Source organism: Dermacentor andersoni, chromosome 2 (assembly GCF_023375885.2).
Source record: "Dermacentor andersoni chromosome 2, qqDerAnde1_hic_scaffold, whole genome shotgun sequence".
Lineage (NCBI taxonomy): Eukaryota > Metazoa > Arthropoda > Arachnida > Ixodida > Ixodidae > Dermacentor > Dermacentor andersoni.
Window position 1 is genome coordinate 38,535,876 of NC_092815.1, and position 22,637 is coordinate 38,558,512.

At 43.1% G+C, this 22,637-nt stretch overlaps 3 protein-coding genes across 8 annotated transcripts in view; 2 read left to right on the forward strand and 1 right to left on the reverse strand.

Moving 5' to 3' along the window:
• Positions 1-20,806, reverse strand: part of LOC126542452 (tetratricopeptide repeat protein 37) — an 88,742-nt gene extending 67,936 nt beyond the window's left edge. Inside the window, exons 1-9 of one of the 6 annotated variants that reach the window (XM_055077254.2) lie at positions 20,357-20,798; positions 17,915-18,173; positions 7,354-7,448; positions 5,329-5,472; positions 3,453-3,547; positions 3,305-3,377; positions 2,417-2,545; positions 1,612-1,707; positions 1,197-1,311 (exon numbers count right to left, since the gene is read on the reverse strand). In XM_055077254.2, the coding sequence (XP_054933229.2) occupies positions 1,197-1,311; positions 1,612-1,707; positions 2,417-2,545; positions 3,305-3,377; positions 3,453-3,547; positions 5,329-5,472; positions 7,354-7,448; positions 17,915-17,987 (820 nt within the window). In that variant the 5' untranslated portion in view covers positions 17,988-18,173; positions 20,357-20,798. Of the gene's footprint in view, positions 1-1,196; positions 1,312-1,611; positions 1,708-2,416; positions 2,546-3,304; positions 3,378-3,452; positions 3,548-5,328; positions 5,473-7,353; positions 7,449-7,516; positions 7,536-7,589; positions 7,774-7,800; positions 8,029-17,914; positions 18,174-20,356 lie in introns of those variants that run through there. The other 5 variants (XM_072286380.1, XM_055077257.2, XM_050189522.3 and 2 more) reach the window with 5 other exon arrangements.
• Positions 8,235-11,326, forward strand: Cnot4 (CCR4-NOT transcription complex subunit 4). Its single transcript, XM_050189525.3, has one exon. The coding sequence runs from the start codon at positions 8,396-8,398 to the stop codon at positions 10,193-10,195; it is 1,800 nt and encodes a 599-aa protein (XP_050045482.1). The 5' UTR covers positions 8,235-8,395; the 3' UTR covers positions 10,196-11,326.
• A 594-nt stretch (positions 20,807-21,400) lies between the features above and the next one.
• Positions 21,401-22,637, forward strand: part of LOC126542443 (gamma-tubulin complex component 4-like) — a 52,943-nt gene continuing 51,706 nt past the window's right edge. Inside the window, exons 1-2 of the mRNA XM_050189514.3 lie at positions 21,401-21,608; positions 22,102-22,228. Of these exons, the coding sequence (XP_050045471.2) occupies positions 21,534-21,608; positions 22,102-22,228 (202 nt within the window). The 5' untranslated portion in view covers positions 21,401-21,533. The remainder of the gene's footprint in view (positions 21,609-22,101; positions 22,229-22,637) is intronic.

The following is a 22,637-nucleotide window of genomic DNA, read 5'->3' on the forward strand; positions in this document are numbered from 1 at the left end:
CCCCTAAGCTCTGCCAAGACAGACGCTGCCACTAAGGGAATCGCTATTGGGGTCACTGTACGAGCCTGGCACATGCATCAAGGCGAGCTAAAAACAAAAGGAAACTGGTAGCTTGTTTTCAAGTCACTGACTCAAGGAGCCTTACCAAGGTGCTCATGAAAAACCAAAGCTTTTCTTGCAGGGCCTCCTGTAAATCGAAAAATTCCATCACCTAATCAAGTGTGGGCTCTTCCACATTGTTAGGTGTAGAATGATAGTTCGCGTACAATAAAAATAAATGATAGCTCCAAGAGAAAACTACATAACTGCTTTCCTAGGCGGTGTCAAAAGTAATCGGTGGTGGCACCCATATGGCACCCCATGCCACAAGGGCCCTTAGTGGCAGCGGTGCAGAAGGCAACAGCGCCCAGCAAGGGAAATGCTCTGTGCTTATCACACCTCCCCATTCTAGCCGCCCTAGTCAAGTGCTGCTGATGTCAAAGAGATGACTTCATCCATGCGGACGGTGAAACTAATATTGCGGAGTCGTGCACAAGTGAGGGCATCATTCGTGAGGAGCAAGGCTTTGTCAGCAATGAATTGGATGAAAGAAGCGAAAAGACTGTGGAACCAATACCACAACCTGTAGGTGCATCAACACAATCGAGTACATCTCATCCCTGAAACAATGAATTGGATGAAGGAAGCGAAAAGACTGTGGAACCAATACCACAACCTGTAGGTGCATCAACACAATCGAGTACATCTCATCCCTGAAACAATGAATTGGATGAAGGAAGCGAAAAGACTGTGGAACCAATACCACAACCTGTAGGTGCATCAACACAATCGAGTACATCCCATCCCTGAAATAGCTCGTCTGCTGCAAAGCTTTCGATGATGAGCACTTGTCTGCTATGAATAATCTGGAATGCGCGATTATTGGGTTGGCATTGAAGAAGCAAAGCAAGCTTATTCTGAACATTTGGCTATAACGACTGCATACTGCATGACTGTGATCTTTGTTATGAGCAGGCTCAACTATATCTGCATGACATAAAAATTATGATGATGATAAGTACTCCTGGAAGCAAGAAAATTATGATGAAAGCTTTCAGTAATGGCACAGTAGCTTCTGTTTTACAAGAAGGATCATTCGTGTACAGAACTGCCTATACACAGTGATAAATAAGCAAAAAAAGAATGATATCACTTACTGCTAAGAGTCATATCCACATACATCCCACTGATGACTTCCATGGGAACTGATGATTCCGGAAAACTCTCACCAAACCTTAAGGCCTCACTGATAACATCATCCTTGTGACCTGTCTAAGAACCAATGTAGAAAAAAGTATTTACAAGGTTTAACATTCTAAAGCAACTCACAGGTTATGGGAGACACCATAGTAGGGGGTTCCACATTAATTTTCCTCACTCCTTCGATTAAAAGTACTCTTTTACTACATAACTGTCTCGTGGTTCATTGTACTATAACTAATTCATCCAATTTACACTAAATAGGCAATGTCCTCCCTTGAGCTTTTCTTACCCAAGAGTTAGGTTTCGCATCAACAGTCATGCTACTGAGAACAAGATTCAGCCATCTTAGTTTGTGACTCTGGTGCTTACCTTCAACAGAGCATCCACATAGGATCGGCACAGCGCATCTCTGCTGGGACGTTCTGTTTCACTAGAGAAGGCCAGGTGTGCATAAGCCTTCACAAGCTGCAACATAATACAAGTTCCCTTTAATCTTTGCAAGATATTAAAAATTTGTTCATGATATATGTACCCTCACTACTCCATTCACTTCAGCATCCATCTCATTTTCTTCTTCTAACAGCAAAAATAAGTATTCTTTTCCTGACAACTACATCCCACTTCTAAACAGTCCCTGTTTTTGTTAAGTTTCTTAAGAACTGCCCTTTATCATTCACTCAATCCCTTTCTCAACCTCGTCATATCAAGATCTTTCTCAGTAATATCTAGCCAGTTGTTCGTAGGCTGGCATAATTTTTCTCACCACCAAGAGAGACCTCCGCTGCCTTTTTGCTCGTGTAGCTCTCATCATTCCTTGTTACATGGCCAAACTCTCTGCTAAAGGGACGCCAAAGAAAAATATGCAGTTGAGCTAGATTGATAGATTACTTGTCTAGAAGTCTATCATAGTGTTATTGTCTGTCGCTTTATCCTTGGTTTAAATGCCTGCAACTCAATGTTCTTTTTTTTTTTATTTCTTTTGGTACAGTGATTCTAAACTCGGAGAGCTCACATTTACACTACTGTTCTCACCATAATGATCCAAGCCAACACATGGACGTGCTTTTCTTTTCTTATGCATACATTTTAATAAGACATTGAAATCGTGTCTGTGAAAGTGTGATCAACTGCTCATGGTGAGGTTACCAGTAAGAGTTGCGTAAATGCAACTTACCAGCTCCTGATGGTTCTTAGGGTATGTGGCCAGCCTGTTACTGCTGAAGTCCACAAGAGATTGCCATAACTTCGTGGTCTCTGGTTTAGTACCTATTATTTTAGTACACTCTTCCAATGTACTCAAGTACTGAAAATGATAGGAATGCACAAAAATAAACACTTTGCTGCACATTTGAGTAAACACCTCGAAGTACAATTGCAAATGCTTAGTTACACAAAATATTTCAGGACTTAAACTTACTCAAAGGGCCTTAGGTTCTGAAAAGGTTTAAATATTAATATAAGCATTTACCATCCGAAAACCAAGTGATAAATGCTGATCGCTATCATCATGGCCAATTATTACTTATCTACAAAAAATGGTGAAGTCCTACACATTTAAACAAACTGTGCCACCTGGGCGGCACCCATCTCCACATCAGCCACTGGAGGTGCAAATTGGGGCCCTTTTATATTACCATTTGTGAACACTGCATTTCCTAATCATGCCAGAAAGATGAACACGGGAAACTTGTGCGAATGGAATGAGAAAGAATTCTCACCACAGAAAAATTATGACAGAAGGAGACATACCATCGAGATCGACCGCTCTGACAAGATTAATGTGACCCCAAGACCACACAGTCAGGTTGTGGCACAAAGGGGACAATGACCGATTTGATGTGATACAGAAGGCGGGTGTAGTTGAAGTTCCCTGTTCAACTACTGTATTCAATGCGTGTTGCTCCACTGTCATTTCACCTTTTCAAAAATTATTGCGAGAAAAATATCCCTTGACACCACAACCTAAATATTTTTCCCAGAGAGAAGCTTGTGGCCACTGATGAGAAAAAAAAACAAAAAACTTCAAGCTACAGAAACTAAAAATTAGTACAGCTGTACGTACCTTGGAAACATTTCCAGTGTTCTTGTAGTGACTTGTGAGTTTATCAGCTATTTCAACTTGTTTTGTAGCATCACTGCAGAAAAATTATTAGGAACTTTTAGGGCACCTTCATAAAACAGACTACAACTTTGCCTTTAGTGGCACCTACTTTTGGGTGAGCTCGATCAGCTTTATGTACACGGAATGGCGATCATTTTCAAAATCTCCCAAGCTCTGGTGCTTCTCATACAGTGCGCAGAGACCCTGAAAGAATACAAGATAAATTGGCTGGAAGCTTACAAGAAGAATAAAATATGCCAAAAGCTATGTGCCAAGAGAGTCAGAAGCATATGTACACAACAAAAAAGCACACATATTGAAGCATAAATACGAGTGTGAATAAGAAAGTCTTTGCCGCTAATTTTTTTAACCAAATTACAGCTGCAAATGCAACATATCCATTCCCAGCGGTGGACCTTTCTTAGACTGCCCCAGCCTTACCTGCTGGTAGCTCCGCGGCACGACGCTGCTGTCAGTTGTTGAAGATGGTGGTTGTGCTTCACACGTCTACAGCGTATGAGCAACAAAGCGTGATTCGTTTTCTATGGGGCAAGGGCGACCGCCCATCGAAATCCATAGGGAAATGCAGCCCACATATGGGGAAAGGTGTCTCGCTTTGATAAGTTTGAGGGGGTGGTGTTTTGAGTTCGCAAAAGGCCATGAAGACGCGTGACAATGAGCGTTCGGGGAAGCTGCATACGTCGCTGACTGATGACAGGGGCATCTCAAATTTAGTGCTGCGAATGGACAAATGTCTGAACCGGTGTGCGGACTATGTGGAAAAATAGTGTAAGGTACGGAGAACAGTACGTATATTTGTAACTACCTGTACATACCCTATTTTCGCTAATGAAAATAGGGGTAAAGACTTTCTGATTCACCCTCGTACATTTCACAGCCAGAGATTACGCTGGATGGTGTCTTTCACTAAAATCATAACAAAGGCAGAAGATTAGGAAATGCGCTTGGTTAAAGTAGACGGCACTATGAATGAACGAGTCTCTTCCTACCTGAACTACAAAACAAATACCATATTTACTCGTGTAAAGCCCACCCTTGTGTGAGGCCCGTACCCCCCCCCCCCCTTTGAAGTGCTAAAATTTTTTAAAAAATGTTTCACTAAGCGTAATGCGCGTACTCGCATGCTGGTTAGTTCCTACAAGTCATTACAAGATGGCACTAGAACGTGTCCAAAAAGATCTATCAGCAATTGTAAATGTTTTCATAGTCGGCCGCCAGTTCTCGCATTTACTACTTTTATAGCAGTCTGAGCACAGTTCGAGGCATCAGTGGGTAGCCATAAGCCTGCCTCGTGTAAGATTCGCACCAGTCAAATATAAACAAAAAGTGTGCATGCCTTATGCGAGTAAGTACGGTACTAGTGCTGCTAATGTACACAGCAGGCTCTTGTTAAGGTGAGTACTATAATTAAGTGAATATATTGAGGGCCATTATAGTTTCACAAGTTCTTTGCACTTCAGTTAAGCTGAAATTACAGTAAAACAAATTTCTGTGGCTCCTTTGTGTTTGTCGTAGTGAATATCTATTGAACTACATTCTCATGCAACCACTGCGAAAACCAGTGAGCAAGAAAAGCAAAATTCTCATCTAATTTTATTATTTACCATTATGCTGAGAACTACTACAAACAATATAGGTCAACCAAAAGACCCACTATTGAAAGAATTTTCATCTAAAAGTTTATAATTTGAAAAACATTAAATTTGTAAATGATTGGCTCTCTGTAATCTAGCTTTCGGAAGAGCAATGCCAACAATCAGCCCTCCTGGTAATTGCACACACCAAGTAGCAAAAAAAGCTCCTGCGTAAATCAAAACCATTCCGACAGTAGTCAGGTAGCAAGTCAAGTCATTTCACCATCAACAAAATTTGCACTGATGAGAAAAAAAACCGCCCAAAGAAGTTTGGCAAGGCCTGGTTACTATCATGCATTGGTCTTATTTTTAAACAATACTCACACGTACCTGCCATGCGAGGATTTGATCAGGAGAAATGCCACAAGCCCTCTTGAAAGCAGCAACTGACTGCTCTAACTGGTCAATTTCCTGTGCTGCTGCTCCAACAAACACCCAAGCCATGTAGCATTCTTTGTCTACTTTCAAGGCAGTCTGCAAGCCACACATTAAAATAATGAGTCTTCACACATTCTAAAGCTCCACGAACATAAAACTCTTCTGAGAAAAAAAGAACACCTCCAAGAATTTTAGGTTATGGGTCCCAAACAGCTTGCAAGAGGAATGCAAGCTGTTTGTTTTAGGGGACACAAATGGCTTGCATTCCTCTAGCATATGAAAACCACTTGGGGTCACAACAAGACCCAAGCAGAGTTTTGGTTATTGCTTGCATCCCCTACTCTAAACCTTGCTCTTGACTAAGTATCTTGTACCGGTGTCACATGGCCACATTCGACTGCGATAGAGCCCAATCCAAATTTTCGATCACAATTAGCTTCCTCCTGCAATTTGTGCAATAGTGATCGGGAAATTGGATCATGACTGGGCTCAACTATAATTGAAATCGTGCCGTGTGACACCCACATTACATACAAATAAAACAGCTTAACTTGAACAGGTCCTGTGCATGTTTTGTTATGTCGCTAAACGGCATACTTGCATGGCACACTGCCATTTGTGACACGCTTTAATCTCCATGAATCTCACTGTGACAGCAATTGTAGGGGCAGTCCAGCCTCACTGAAAGTGTCCCAGCCACTTTCAACCCATTACAGGCAGTGAAAGGTAACGCAGAAATGGTGCTCCACATACACTATAATTACACTGTTTCTTTGTCGAATGCAGCATGTTATCCTGGAGCACTGGCAGGAAAGAAAAATTCCAGCAGACCCAAAACACCTTGTTGGAATCTACAGAATCTACATACAGTGAAATTTTGCTCATATGCATAAAGAGTGCTGAAACCTATGTTAAGTTTCTGTGTTATTACAATGTCAGTGCAAGGTCATATGGAAGGCCCTCACCCAAAACGCATCATCCACATAACAAGCTGCCCAAACGCAGCCCCCTCGCATCTGTGCGCGTGCGTGTGCTCTCATTCACCCGTGCTACACAATGCGACACACCTGGAGGTCATCTCAAATAGCTATTTGATGTCGGCAGGATAGAAATATATGTGCGATTGTGGCCTAATGGTTAGAGCATCAGGCTGATTCTATGCAGGTTGACCAAGGTTTGATCTCACCATCGGGCACATAATTTTTTTTTTTTTTTAAGTGTGAGCTACCTGGCAAGACCAAAGCTGCACCAAGCAGCCATGATCACCAAAGTCCAGGTGGGCTTGCAAAGAAAGCTTTGCCTTAAAAGAAAACTTTGCAGTGCAAGCAACACTTCACAAGACACTTGCCAAAGCACATCTGATCGTAACCACAGGTGCAATAAAAATTTTTACATTAGCGTGTCTCTCATCTTAATGCACGGCAATCTGTCAAGTGCTCTCTGACATGCCTCTACACCATACTGCCCACACACTTCATTGCATTAACCAACAGAGCTAAACAATACTAGTGTCCCAGCAGCATATCTCAGCAGATCCACAACTATTTATACGGCACCAGTAACACTCGTTTGCTGCAATGAATGGCATGCTCAGCAGTGTTGCGATATTGTCCATCGCATTAACTGCTGAAATCAAATTCTTTTCTTTTTTTTTTTAAAGCAAGGAGTTAAACAACATACATGTCGCAGAGCGCACTCACTAAGATGCTGTCTCGAGCCCAGCACATTTGCTGCAATCTCTGTGCTGTGCACTCAGAGCCAGCATCTGTGATAGTGTCTGTGCTAGCCTACAGCATGCTACGAACAGTGCGTCAAGCACCAAACGGCAACCAGGCACTGTGTAAGTGTGGACGAACTGAATACATGAGCACCACCCGTTTCCACTTTGCAATGTTCCGTTATTATACAGAGGAACAAATGGTACATGATAAAACAGATAGTTTCTATTGACAAAGCATAACATTGAACGTATACTACCTTGCAGTGCTTCAAAGCAGCTTTGAATTCCTTTTGTCTGATCGCGTCTCTTGCGTCTTTCAGCGCTTGCTTCACTTCTCTGGAATCCATTTTTACTAAAAAGGAAAGGAAACCACAGGGTATGAGTGTCTCAAACTCAGAATATGTTGGAACTTCTAAGTACACAAAAGTTTACAGGGCTCAACCGGACAGGCCAAAGCAGATATTTTCGCTTCAAATGTAAATCCTCCATTCACCAAGTGTAACCAAGCGTTCAAGCGATCTGATTACACGAAAACGTTTTGTCGCAGTTCTACGGCCCCTGATGCAACATAAGTCCTTTCGACATTGCAAAGATTTGCAACAGCTTGAACTCTATGCGAACACGTCAGAAGCACCAGCAAATGCCAGAATAGAGCCTTGGAAACGAGACCAACGAGACTTTCAAGACAAAGTCCCCTGTCTTACGAGTTGCTGTGCCGGTAGCCGCGGCAAGTGTTTCTCGTGGGCTCTATGCCGTCGCTCCGTAGCAACAGGCAGCAGCGTCAAACAGATATTTCGCGAGTGTGCTTCACAGTCCCAATAATTTTCAGCACTTTCAGCACAGAACACCTATATAAATTTCATGCTTTCAGTTCCTCAACGAGCAGCCGACCGCCAAGTACCACCGCAGCTGCAGGTTCGGGTTCCGATGACAGCGCCCCCAGTATTTGAAAAATGGCTCTACGATGCGCTCGATTTATTTTTTTGCGGTGCGGACTGCACGCAGGCAAACATCCAAGCATGACGTCATTGACAGTGTGCTGCACTTTCATGTGAAGAACGAAAGCCTCCTTGCTATTGCATGCGAGCACGTAAAGGAACATACCAGCATTTGTGCTGCCACCTGGTCGCTTTCTTATATTCATTTTTTTTTGTTCAGTTTTTGAGAGGCATAAGCGACGCAAGCGGAAGTTAAGGTGTGTTCTTCACTTGACAGGTGCTCAAAAAAAGGCGAATTTTCCTACACATATCTGGGCAAGGTGGTGTCCGTGTGCCCTTAGAGTCTGTGCCTCGGTCAGCGATGTCCACAGGAGAGGATCAGAATGTGGAATGCCCGTTGTGCATGGAACCGCTAGAAATGGACGACATCAACTTCTTCCCATGCACTTGCCTATACCAGATTTGTCGATTTTGTTGGCACCGTATCAGGACTGACGAAAATGGGCTCTGTCCTGCCTGCAGAAAACAGTACCCCGAGGACCCGGCTGACTTCAAACCGCTCTCAGTAGAGGAGCTGCATAGGATAAAGAACGAGAAGCGCCAGAGGGACCTGCAGAGGAAACAGAAGCTCTCTGAAAATCGTAAACATTTGGCCAACGTTCGCGTTGTACAGAAAAATCTGGTGTTTGTCGTAGGTTTGCCACCGCGACTAGCGGAAGCGGAAACGCTCAAGAAACAGGACTGTTTTGGTAAATATGGTAAAACTCACAAAGTGGTCGTCAATCAGAGCACCTCGTACGCGGGGCTGCAAGGCCCTTCAGCGAGCGCCTACGTCACCTACTACAAGGCGGAGGATGCGCTGCGAGCCATCCAGGCTGTCAACAACGTGAAAGTGGATGGAAGGACTCTAAAAGCTTCCCTCGGCACCACAAAATACTGCAATTATTTTCTGCGTGGTCAGCAGTGCCCAAAGACGGACTGCATGTATTTGCATGAGTTGGGCGACCAGGCAGCGAGTTTCACAAAAGAGGAGATGCAACACGGTAAACACCAGGAGTACGAGCGTAAGCTGCATGAACAGATGTTAGCAGCCAACAATAACGTGGCTGCGTGTGCCCCTCCGCCCGCGGTGGCTCCGGCCGCTGCGCCTGTCTCGACTACTGCCCCGAAGAAGGCCAACAAGCCGCGCAAGCCAGGGCTGGCACCGCGGCACGCTAGGCAAAGCGAACAGAAGGCAGCCGCGGCTGCTGCCGCTGCGGCGGCTGCGGCGAACAACACTACGAGCGGCGGTACACCACCGGTGCCCAAGGAAAACAGAAACACGCCGCCTGAGGATCCGTCGCCAACGTTTACGGCGTCCCTATCGCCCCCGTCGCCCGAGACGTCGAGGGCTGGTGGCGACGACGCGATTGCCCACGAAGACGACTTGGGCTTCGACCCGTGGGACGAATGCTCTAAGGGTCTGGCGGACTTACTCGAAAAGGAGGCAGTCTCGGCGACCACTTCGACGACAACGGCTGTACCACGGTTGGCAAGCAGCAATTCCCTCTGCGCTCATCCTCCGCCTGCTCTGTCAACTCCGCTGTCTACACCGCTGTCTACATCGCTGTCAACGCCGCTTTCGACGCCACTGTCGGCGCCATTGGCCACAAGTTTGTCATCACCGCTACAGGCCCCCTTGTTGTCCATGCACCATCAACAGCGGACACCTTTTCTGCAGCCATCACGCCCAGCGCCGCCTTTTGAACCTTTGCTACGCAGGCCTCCACCACCGCCGCCGCCAGGTTTTAGTCCATTCCTAGTAGGACAGCAAACACAGAAACTGATGCCCCTGGCAACACACCAGGGGCCAGCCATGCCTGGTGCCGGGAACGGGCTGGCAGAACTGTGCGCGCTGCGTGAGTCTCAAGAAGCACTTCGCTCGCTTTTGCCCACAGTGAACATAACCTTTGGGCCACCCCTTGGGGTTGGCACACAGGGTGGTGCCGGTTCACACCATGCCCCGCACCTGAGGGGACCTCCATCTTCACAGTTTGGAAACAGCTGTCCCCCACCCTGGGGGAACAGTGCAGTCCCAGAAATGCCCTGGATCTCTCAGGACCCTGCCATCCTGACTGGGGGAAGCCTAACAGATGCCACTAACATGGCTGCGCGTTTCTAGGCTTCTCTCTCTACCCGCTGCGCTCTGAACCCAGTCCCCGCCTACCTTCTCAATTTTTATTTTCTCTTTACATCGACCACTGTGTGGATCATGATGAGTTCCACAGAACCAAAATTTGACCCGGTTATGTCTTTCTCTGAAAAGACTCCCTAAGGTGCTGCTGTGGAAGCTTCTCTCTCTCTCTCTCTCTCTCTCTCTCTCTCTCTCTCGTTTTTCTTTTCATTCTCTCTTTGCTTTCTAAATTTAAGAAAGAAGAAAAAAAAAAGATCCCACAAAGTGACGGAATAAACAGTACGCAGTGAAAGTCAAGGCATTTTGTTGTAGTTGTCACAAGTGCGCCACCTTGATGGTCACTTGTCTACAGCAATCTCCTTAGTCTTCAGTATTCATTGGCAAAGCAGGAGCAGAGATAGATCAGCAGCTGTTGCGTTATTCCATAGCCATTCATTCTGCTTTCTGTGGCAACAAATGGTGGATACGCATAATGTTAATAGCGCTTAAGGTCACTTGGAGCTGTAAAACAGTGCCACATAGGATTACAGGTTAGGTTAAAGGATCAGTTAAAGGGACCCAGATATAACTAAATTAAGCTGACTAAAATTATCTTGCACCTTGTGAGGATTGTTATGGGGTATTGAAACTTGAGCAAACTACAGTAATCATTGCTGTAGAAGGCTTCTGAATATATGGCATGTACCGGTGGAAATGGACCCCGGTGAAAGTGGCAGACACTGCTGTTTTGTTCGTTTATTTTTGCCTCCAGAGTCTATGGCATAGGATTCTTAGATAATTTTTTTATGTCTCTCACTTTCTGTCTTTATCTCATTAACACACTATAGCTCAGAGCCACAAATGCACTGTGTTTGTGCCCTCAAGCTCGTATACTTGATTTTTTGTGCAGTGTGTGATGACTCGAAGCTTTCTATACAAGCAGCTTACCCTTGTTGCATTTTGTTTTAAGTTTGTTATAGTGCAAATATTTTTTGAGCAAAGCATCTTTTTATTAGTGCTCATGGCTATTGTTATTTTCTGAGCAAGACAACAGTTGATATTTTTGTTATTCAGTTTCACAGTATTGATGTCAGTGCTGTGACTAAATGGATTTTATGCATAAAATGAACTTCCGTCTTAGTTTTTGTCAAGTTCTCCTATTTCACATGGCTCATTTTCACAGTGCCTTTTCTAAAGGTAGAACAACATGAGCAGACAACACACTATTTGAGCTTGTATGTGAGATTAAACTCCGTTGATTCTCGATAAGTCACAGCCCCTTCTTTCTGTTGAATACCTCACGAGTGTTGTCAAGTCTCTTTGATGCAGCACTATCTTGCTCTCTGTATGGTTTGTGATGCAAAAATTGATGAGCCTAAACTAACAGAATGTCTACAGGGTTGTCAACTTGCTCATGCAGAAAGTCTGGACAAGAGTTGAATTGGGGGCCGTATAGAGGGAGCTATGGTTTGGTGGAATCCGTGTTCTCTTGTTGATTTTGTGTGTTGTTACGGTTATTTTATCTCTTTGCTGCCTGCAATACTACAATATGTCATCCTTCCTTTGTAGGTAATTAAGTTCATTGGACATATGGAACACTAAAGAGAAAGATGAGTAGACCTGTAATAGTAAATTATGCTTCTACAATTCCGAAAAGCATTCTTTACCATCAGAGCAGGCTTGGTAAGCCATAAAAGAGGCAAAAATGAAAAGATGGGTGGCAATGCAACTCGGAAGTTCCCACACCAGCTCACTATGACATCGTGGATTTTGGTGGTCTGCTTTGGCCAAGTTAATTGCGTATCGACAAAGAATGGCTACTTGTCATTATAAAGGAACCAAAGAACAGACTTTGCAAGTTTCTAGAACATTTACTGTACTGCAAAGAGCAGTATGAAAAAATGCATTAAAATCCATGATGCCGCACTGATATATCTGTGCATACAAAAAGTGAATGTTTCGCTTTCCTTTTCAATCCTAGTAATCAACCTCTTATTGTGAAGTTAATGATTATAGAGGTTTGAAAGTATACTTTGCCAATATAAACTAATTTAACATTTCTCTAAAGTGTTCTTGTTCTCTTTTACACTAAGCTCTACCATAATGTGTTGCATCTGCATTTCCATGACCTCCTTATGAACATTTCATTGTATGGAATACTCTCTCTGCACAAAGTCATCAAAATTGAGTGATACAATTTGGGTAGTTGCATGTTTTTCAACGTACATGTAGCACACCCATCCTGCAGGTTAATACAGCCCTCGGGTATTGCCATGCAGGCCTCACACTGGGACTAGTGACCTACAGGATGAACTTGAAAATTTGACCTTTTGATGAAATCTGAGGCAGTCCAGCACATTCCAGAGCAATTGGCAACCCTATATATGCTTAGTGTTAATTTTAGTCGGGAGTTCATCAGGTTTAGCTCTGAACAGTGCTTTTATGTTATAAGAACGTTATCAGCTTGCTTGGGCATGCGGCAATTTTAACACAACCTTTCACTGCATTACCTGCATGACCTCTGTTGCATGTGTTCGTATATGTGTTTTTCATGCATGTGTTTGTGTATGTGTTGGGTACAAGATGGCAATCTGAAAGCAAATGCTAGCGAGTAACAGGGAAAATACAATGTTGTGCATTTGTGGCTTACCTGGAGTGTGTTAAGTTTCAGTGATCGCTTGATTGCTGTAATCAATGATTCGCTGTCACAGCCATTAGTGAACCACAAGGCTAGCCATTTAGTACACCTGGTGCAAGTAGTACTATGCTTTTGTGAACACTAGGAGGAAATTGCATGCAGTGGTAATGAGGGACTCTTATGAAGAGCATCGTAGACAAACTTGTCTCTCTTGTGGCTGCTCTTGCGTTGTAGCTCCGGAAACTCAAGTGTGTAAAGGACAAATCGTGCGAGAGCAGCTGCCTAGTGCCTGCTCTACCTTAATTTCTTGTGGAGAAAAAAAAAGAACTACTGCTTTGCCTTGAACAAGACAGGACATCTACACTAGTGTGTGTTTAACTGTACAAAATGTTGCAGAATTATTTTCTAAGGGCCAAGGAAGTGCATTTTCGAATAAAAGCTTCACAAGGTGCTGCAAGTGACACAGCCCAGCCAAAGTTGTGGACGGTCAGGTGTTGCACACAGTTCTTGCTACTGTAGTGGTCTTGCTAAATATTTTCTGACATTTTGGCATAGTTTGACTTATTCTTGTGGCGCACAACATTCCCCTGTAATGTCCTCAATTACAGCCTGTTCTGAGGATGTTGAAATGGGAGCTTGGTCTATCTTAGTGTGACTCTGACTATACTTTCCAAAAGAAAAAAAAGAGAAAATGCTTTCAGAGAGCTGATATTGGCGTAAATGTCACTGCCAGGAATGCATAGATAATTTTCTCTAATGAAATGAGGACAGTATCGGAATGATTACATCATTATCTACTGTAAGAAAACAATGAATGTTAAATTCTGTTTATCCTTGTTTCACAGTTGTAGCATTAAAGACAGCAAGTGCAAGCGATACGTGCAGCTGTAGTGATGGATTAATGTTCCAAGGTTTTCAGAATGTCATCTTACTGAGAATAGAGTGATAAAAGGACAAAAATGTGCAGTAGGATGAGGGCTGCCACTGATAAGAACTTCCACTGCATAACATCTCCCATTTGTGATTGGTAAATTGTGACCAACCAGTGATAACAGAAAAACTAATTACATTGCATTTCAACAAAAAAGAAAACGTAGCTCTGCAAATTTTACTGGAATTTTCTACAGAATGACAAGTCCAGCTACTCCACACTGTTCTTTCGCTTTTGACGGCAGTGTGGCACCCTCTCTGTGTTGGCCTCCCATTCAATGTAGGCAACGGTACTCGCTGGAGCATACCGTAACTTCCGCAAAAAGTGCAGCTTCAGCAACGATAATTTGAATTGTGTTAGGATAGCAAGCCTTATCGGTCCCAACTTCCTCTACAACTAAATCGAACCTGGCATAAAACAAGCATTGCAAGGTTACTTAGAGGGTTATATAGCAATCCAGATTGACTCATTGTACGACTTTGGTGTCCCTTTAAAACGTTCTGCTCTCCCCATGCAGTGATGAGTCACATGTTCCCGTATGCACGTAAAGGTCACCAGGCTTAAAAGTGCTGGGAACTGCGGTGACATTCATGCCAATTATTTATATAATTGTCGCAGGGGACCCGTCTGATAGGGATAAAATTTCTCGGTCATGATTGGCTCCTTTACGCATGCTGCTGTAGAGAGCCAATCACAATCAAGAATTTTAATCTGGATCAGGCTTGATCAAGATCAACACTGGCTGTGTGACACCACTATTAGTTTACAGCGATTGCCATGATTGTAGCTCAGGCCAAGAGCGGTGGAAGTAGAAAACTGCTTTTGACCAGCATTAAAATCAACTATGTAAAGGTTTACCCTTACGCATTTCGTATAAAACATTATTCTGTTGTAGCAATAACTTTAATTTATCAAAACATGTTGTTTGTGCTGCAGCTCAGAATTTACAAATCTTTTACTGAAATTTGATTGAGATGTGTCTGAGCAGCCTCAAAACAAGGCACTGTATGTTTTCGATTACTTTTGTTATGGCTTGCATGTGTCTAGTCTTGCATTTATGTGTTGCCAAGGTTAGTGTTCTATAATGGCCTTACCCTAATTTTCCTCACAGTTTTTCTCTTAGTTAATGCACATTTATTCATTAGGCTGTGATACTTCAATGCATTAATAATGTTTGGTTTACATTGTGGAGGCTTAGAATTGTTACGGTCTATTGCATTATAAAAACAGCTTACTGCAACAAAAAGACAGAACAAAGCCACACATCTGATGTGGTGTGAATCCCTTTAAAAAAGCATTGTCGCTTAAATAGTGAATATCTTGTCATACAGTATTGTGTTTTCTTGAATTTAATATCGTCCTTTTGTTCGCCTATCATGACTAAAGTTGTGGAGGATCGCTAGACAAAGATGAAACATACTGCAATCAACAAACGCTAGTTGTCATAAACTTAGTATTCAGTAGCCAAAAGATGTTTTGAATGCCAGAAAAATATTTGGGAAATTTGAATTCCTGTTTTCCACTGTCACATTCATATTGCCTCAGTATGTAGTCTTCTACACCGCCAGTTGAGCTGCTGGTTCTGCTGCTATTGGTACCTCGTAAAAAAAAATTATGCTTCTGTTTCATCTGCTTGCAGTCTTGCACTTTGAACTAAGAAAGCTCTTTGCTACATGACTTTGAATACTGACAGCCCAAGTTTGGAAGCAGAGAGTACTTAGGTGTATATACGAACATCTTTTTCTGGGCCTTCTTGTTAAATGAAGTGACAGTGCGAAAATCAATCACTTATATTTAAGAACAAACAATTTAGTAGTTTATTGAAAAGAACACAGCTTCTTGTAAGCATTCTTACAATAAGAACTGTTAAAGCCACAGGTGGAAAGTTGTGTTAAAATCAACCTCACGTGAAGTGAAATAGCTGACTTACATGTATATACAGTTTTCGTTCTTTTTTGATGCCAGAAGAGAATGAATGATTAGATTGCGGTGACTATATTCAAGAAGTTATGGTAGACTGAAAGAAAGGGGCGCAGCTTCTTGTCAGCTTTGTTATGGTGCTAAAATTCCCAAACTGCAGGCCGAAAAAATTATTCGGTTGCCTAGAAAGATTTATGCTGATCATGTTGAGCATGCTTTGTCAAAGTGTTTGTAGATGAGAAATCTGGCTAGCAACATAAAAGTTTATAGATAGATGGGAGTTTGAAATGATCAACTGTGGTCCAACAAGAAATGTTGCTGAAGTCGATGTTTCAACAAGTTGAAATGTTGGCTCCAGCAAGATTTGTTCAACCACCGTTGATCACTTCAAAAGTTGAAACATCAGCTCCAGCGGCATTCTTTATTCGATCACTGTTGATCGCTTCAAACCTGACAAGCTATATCTTTCTGATACGTGCATGTAAGTTTTGAAACATAGTGTCTTTTTCTTTAATTGGCTTTGCACCTTAGTGCTTTTCTGAACTTGTATACATGGGTCTGCAGGTGAGAAGCAACGCTAAATACACTTGATGCTTTTATTCTAACAATATAAGCGTCACACGGGCCGAGAAACGTGCGAGATGCCCTTGCTGTACAAACTAGCGGTGTCATTAACAAAGAAAAGAATACTTGCGGGGAAGGTTTGTGAGCATCCTTCATGACTACGGGCAGTACAAAACCACAAGGACAGAGGAAGTAATAATTCTAACAAGGTTAGGGCTGTCTCTAAATTCCTCTGTTGGGATTTGGCACTGCCTGTAATCATGAGCTAGCACCTTTCCCAAGTATCTGTTCTTCCGAAAAGGTAGGGCACCAAAAATTTCAGCTTTGGAAAAGCACAATATTGCAAAGCACATTCTATTAGCATTCAACAAAATCAGCACAAAGAATTTAAGTTAATGATTGCTATGGAGGAAACTGAATGAGGTACATGTGTCATAATGCAATTTTCATTAAGTTACTTTTTTAATTATGTTAGGATTTCTTTTCACTTGTGTGAAAGTTAAGTCTTACAGAAAACCACATAGCCATGTGTAACCCACTTATGAAATGCAATGAAATTTCTGATGGGTGTTGCCCTCACACACCATTCAACAGGTTTTGCTTTGCCAGGCAATTGTGTATTCTCTTCAGTGTGTGCAGTTCTCGCATTGCGGCAGGAGCTAACAATGCTTGAAAGGGATTAAAATGAGCCTCTGTCTGTTCTTTAATGGAAATCATTAGACATCTGTGTAGGCATCACGCTTGCTGCAGCATAGAGCTTGACGGATGTTACGTAACTGAATATGCTACTCTTTTTTACGTTTTTCATATGTCACTTTCAGGCCTTCTTTCAACAGCCTTTCCAGATATCCCAGTATAATCATGCACATTCCGAGATGCAGCAGAAAAGCAGTACCATGCCTTTTGAGAATGGGAAGATGATGAGACGTAAAAATATTGAAAGCAATGGCATGCAGTAGTTTCTGCATGCAGCTTTGGTGGTGCAGCAGCAATGCATTCAATTGCTTTCTTTCATATCCTTCTTTTGCTTGGCATACCCTCGTGAGTACAGGTGCCGGTAACAAAACTGACCTTCTCATGTCTTTAACTAATGCAGATGCCCAGTACAGGTGACTTTTCCTGCAGTTTCAATGCTGCACTGTTCAGGAGAAAGCTTCACAGATGTGTAAGGGTCTTTATTTTTTCATATTTTCCCTGTGTAAGGTAGATGCCTGGTCTACCGAAGGTTGACATTTAAAAGACCTTTGTTGACAAGCACTCGAAGGGGACATGCAGTAAGAAATGCCGGGTGGCCTATTCTGTGCTCACCTCTTCGCCCAGAAGTGGCAGAACTGAGCAAAAGACCAAGATAAATGAAAGGAAACTGGAAGTCGGAGGCCAAGAGGTATGATGCCAGTCCACTTCAGAAAAGCGGTCGGCCATGTCAGGGCATTATGGACAATTCTACAGAAGTTCTGGGGCATTACCATCTAGGGCTCGTAATGCACACCATTTCTATAATTGTGAACCATTTCTTTTATTGTACTGCACACATCCTAACATGTAGTGGTATGCAAAGCCTGCAAATGCAGGCTTTGCATGCCACTGTGCCTTTGAATGTGCATCAACGGTATCACTGCAAGCAGCAACTAAAAAATGTTTGCATCAATAGTTTGGCATTTCCTTATGGCAGTACCTGTTAGCTGAGGCTGAAATGGTCTACAGACCACAGTGTCAGGGATGCCTGCTTTTTGAACTGACAATTGCATCTGGAAGCCTCGTGCACTTGCTTCTGTCAGCCTATTTCAGTATTACATCCAGCATCTTGTTAAAAGTGCGAAAGATTGTTACATTGAGGTAGCGAAGAGCTATATTTCTTGTTCTTCTGGTGTACTTAACAGGAAGGTAGAAAGCCAGGAAACAACTGTTCTTGTTTGTATCTTTGCCACACGTGCCTGAAAAAGAAACCCGTGAAAATGTTGCATCTGCAACCACTAAATGTAGGCAGCTCAGTGTGGCCAAAAAACGGTGAAGAAAGTGCAAGAAAAGGAACAATGCCATCAGCTTAGACATCACTTTGAATAGCTATCTCATTGTCTATGCAGTAACTGTTTGTCTATGCAGTAACTGTTTGACATTTGGTGCCCTCTCGTTTTGGTTTTGACAAGTGCCTGTCGACCAGCTAACCACACCATTAATAATGTGTATACCACAAGACGTCACAAATTATCAATACAGGTGCTAATTGAAAGAACTAAATTCAACTGTTTGTAAACAAAATGGAGTTTAGTAAGCCAAACTAAATTTGTTTTATGTTGCCGAGAGTATGGAAAGTGAAGAAGCTGCACCTTGAAGTGATAGTGTCAATATATGCCCGACATACTGCCATATATCACGGTATAGCGCAGAGGGCAGGTCGGTGTTGGTACGTGTGATAGTATATTCATTCACACAACACAGTGAATTTGTTTTTTGTCTCCTCGTAACTGCATGCGCAAAAAAAATCGCAGAAACTTGAATGTGATGTTTTTGAGGCTGCCATGCACATACACAATTGCAGGCATAGGAAATGGTTGCAGGCATATCACCACGGCAAAATATGATTGCCAACTATTAAGCTAGCACAGTTTAGCACTTCTGGCACTGTAGCTAAAATTGTGAAACATGGAAAAGCCTGTCTCAGTACAATGCACTTGTGCAGTATAAGCATATTTTACAATATGATGATTGCATAGAAATTTAATTTATATACAGCCTGTTGCACAGAACTGTAATTTATGGGTGGCTATATGCAAGAGCAGCATTTTCAAAGTTCAGTCATCTGATAAAGGTTGCATAATTTTATGAAAGCCATGTAATTCGGGCATCAGAGGGCTCTAACATAAACATTAAAATTTTCTTGTTACCATAGATAAATGGCATGGATTTTTCATGTTATAAGGTTTACCGATTCCTCTCGTTAGTGAAATTAACCAGCATCGCCTGATCACAAGAGGGGCAAGAAACGGTTGTCTGTAAAAATAGCTACACATATGTAATTGAAAAAAGTATATAAGGAAAGGGCAATTTCAGTAGAATGAAAATTCCTACTCGGTAAGAGAAGCAGTGGATATTGCAACTTAAGCTGCTCTGTGCTTAGGTAAACGCACCTAAACATAAATAGGACATGATATCTCCCAACATCCCACTTCACCTTTTTATTTATTTATTTTGCCTTTTTGTGCCGGAGCTCAGCCACTAGGCGATAAAGCTGTGCGGAAAAAACTAACCTCTGCATGGCAGACTGGCGAAGGTCCGCAAATAGGAGTACAACTCGGTGTAATGAAGAGGGGAATGGGGGACGGTGCAAATGAATCTAACTGGTAGCTAGATGTCCACGGTACAGCTTTCATAAGAGATTCCAAATGAGAACGCCGACGGATACCTTTCAATAAATTATATGTGATTTTAACATACGAATGACATACGTACGAATAGAGTTCAGTGAGGAAGTCCTCTAAGCTGATACAGTAAGCACGAAGCATGCACCATAACAAAGCTAAGAGCACGTATGCTGTTTCACAGTAATGTGACGCATGTCCAGAGAGCAATTCGTACGTGGTCCGCTCCGCCCGTCAAACCACGATGAACAATTAAGTCGTATTCGTACCTCTGTTTAGTCGCTAACGCAGTTTCTAGCGGCAACTATAGTACACCTCTCGTAGTTCTCATTTCAGTATCACATTGTAACATATATATAAAACATTTCGACAAACAACAGCGTGCCGGTCGCTGTGAGTTCGAATTAAGTGCTTGCAGCATTCAGCTTTCCCGCACGACGCAGAAGCCTGACCCTGACCTAGGCGACTGAGCCAACACTGAGCGCAGCTTGAGAGCGCGCCAGGTGCGTGCAAGAGACAAGGGGCGCACCTGTCGCATCGCGTGCGAAAAAGGTGTCAGCGAAAATGTGTCGCGCGCCGCGCGGAGAAGCCGCCTTCGAGGCTATATTATTCAGGGTCGCGACGAATTCGTGGAATTGCTTTCATGAAAGCGAGTCTAATGAAATCGTCATCACGAGGTAACATGCCGTAAAGCATTATCATTATTCCGAAGTATCATTGCCCGAAACAAAACGAAAATGATCGAAATTGATTATTACCTGCAGCGCACGTTAATTGCCGGTTCCGAGGCGCAGCTCGATGACGTTCACATACATTTGTGTTACGTATACATACTTCCCAGATTCATCTTTTAAAGAACACATGCTTGCAAGAAGCTTGCGCGGGCTTCGTGCCGACGAGCTCGGAGAGGAGGCTGACAGCAACGGAGATATCGTACGATAAAGAACCACTTATTTTTATGCCGCTGGACGGTCTGCAGCATGTCTGCAGTGAACGTGTGATGCGCCTACGCTTTAAAGTTGCGTAATTTGAGCCACATAGTTGAACAAAGCCTGTACATCCCGACGATAACTTCGCTGTGCGCACGTTTCTAGCACTGGCACGAGAAATCGCAGTTTCTAACTTCCCTAAGGTTGTACACGAAAGTTCTCGCAAACGATCGTCAGAACCGAAACTCGCCAGCGCCACAGCATGCCTCCTTTACTATAGATGCCTGCCGCGTGAGCCGAGAAGCTGGTTCCTGCCCCTCGCCTCTTTCCTCCTATCCACCCGAGTCGGCTGCGAGCGCTAGCTGCGGTGACCGCTACAAACCTAAATCACGTGGCCCTACCTCCGAGATTTTAGCGCATGTTTTAGCTAAGCCTTTAGCTAAAGCCCCTGCATTCATAGCATTCATAGAGTTTCCTACAAAAATGCCTACATCCACGCGCCACCGCCGCTTGCTTTAGCGGCTTCTTTCGCGGTTCCGGAGGCTGGACCCGCGGTCTCTCGTCAAGCCATTGGTCGAACGCGCGCAAGCCTAGTAATCGTCACTTCCTCCGCAACAGGAAGTAGAGTCGGCTGCGAGCGCCGTCTCTCCGCGACTACCCTGAACTACGGGAACCTCCGCTCCAATGGGAAAACTAGCGACGCGGCAGGCATCTCACAGGCAGACAGGCATCACCATCGCATTAAGTCTGCTTGTTCTAAAAAATAAACTATATATAGTGCAAAAAATTGTTCTTATAGCACCTGAACAATAATAAGCAACCTTTTTTAACTGATTATGCGCGGTGCTATTAGGCGTTCGAAACGATGGAAGCGACGTAACCATAGCAACATTAATTCGTTATGGCGGCAATCATGTACGCGTTTTCGCCTCCCTGAAGCTGTGAAGCTGAAATTGAGTTGTTGATAATTCAAGTTCAAGTAACATCTGTTTCAGAAAAAACCAAGATGCTTCACGAACTGCTTTTTGCTTTGAATGGATACCCAGGAAGCATTTTTGTGGAAAGAGAAGGCACTTTTTCGGTAATTTTATCAGAGTAGCTTGCCATTTAGTTTATGATTGTATGCAAAATCTTATTTTTACACTTTCTAAGGACCATTCACGATAGTTGAAATAGACACGATGAGTTGGAGCTTGAGGGTAACGACATCTGCACTGACAGAATTATCTCGTTGAGTCTTGGCGCGTGTTATACAAACTGTCTCAGCGCCGACACAGAGCAGCTTTTCAGTGAAGTGATACTTCTTGCGGAACGATCGAACTGAGCACTGATCGCAAGTTTCAATTTCTTCACATCATGCAGCATCAAAATATCGATGAGCAAGAACGGCTGTAAAAAGTCGAGGATGATGTATATATATATATATATATTTATTGACTCGGTTTATGCATAAAACAATATTAGCTCTGTAGTGCGTATAAATGAGCTCAGGTATTCCTCGTGAAATGACCGTGCCGGGCGATCGCCTTACAATATACTAAATGTCCCACTAATTAGTGTGCAATTTCTTTCAGGTCACCAAAGGACTTCCTTTTTTGCACCCATCCGAGACAGCGATTCTGGATAAGCTTTGTGCTTTAGGCTACCATGTCAAGTACTTGCGAACCTTCATCTCAACATATCGCGGTCTCATGGCTAGCGGTAATCGTCTTTTTATAAAATAATATGAACTAGCATGAGATTTGCAGGGGTTATCTCAAAAGAAAATATTGCCCCAGTTCTCGTACGAGGACAGTTGTCACCTACTCGCTGCTCTGCGTTGATTATAACGCATAGTGGCAGTAAAGTATAGTCATATTTTTCGTACGGGATGTAGATAGTTAACCACCAGACTTGCGCCTTCTATTGAGCGTCCAGTGTGGAGCACTAGCACACTGGTTGCACATGTCAGCTGCGAGACAGTGCGATGTGCACAACACAGCTCTTTGTTTCTCTTAATTTATAACTCATAGCATAGCGAGACAAGCTGTCATGTATAGCGATATGGCTCGGTTGGTATGGTGTTGCTCTGCTGATTAAAAAGTTTCGGGGTCAAGTGCTGGCTCTAGCG

What these genes read in the sequence shown, in the direction of transcription:
- Cnot4 (XM_050189525.3), top strand. Translation starts at nt 8,396, where the DNA reads ATGTCCACAGGAGAGGATCAGAATGTGGAATGCCCGTTGTGCATGGAA.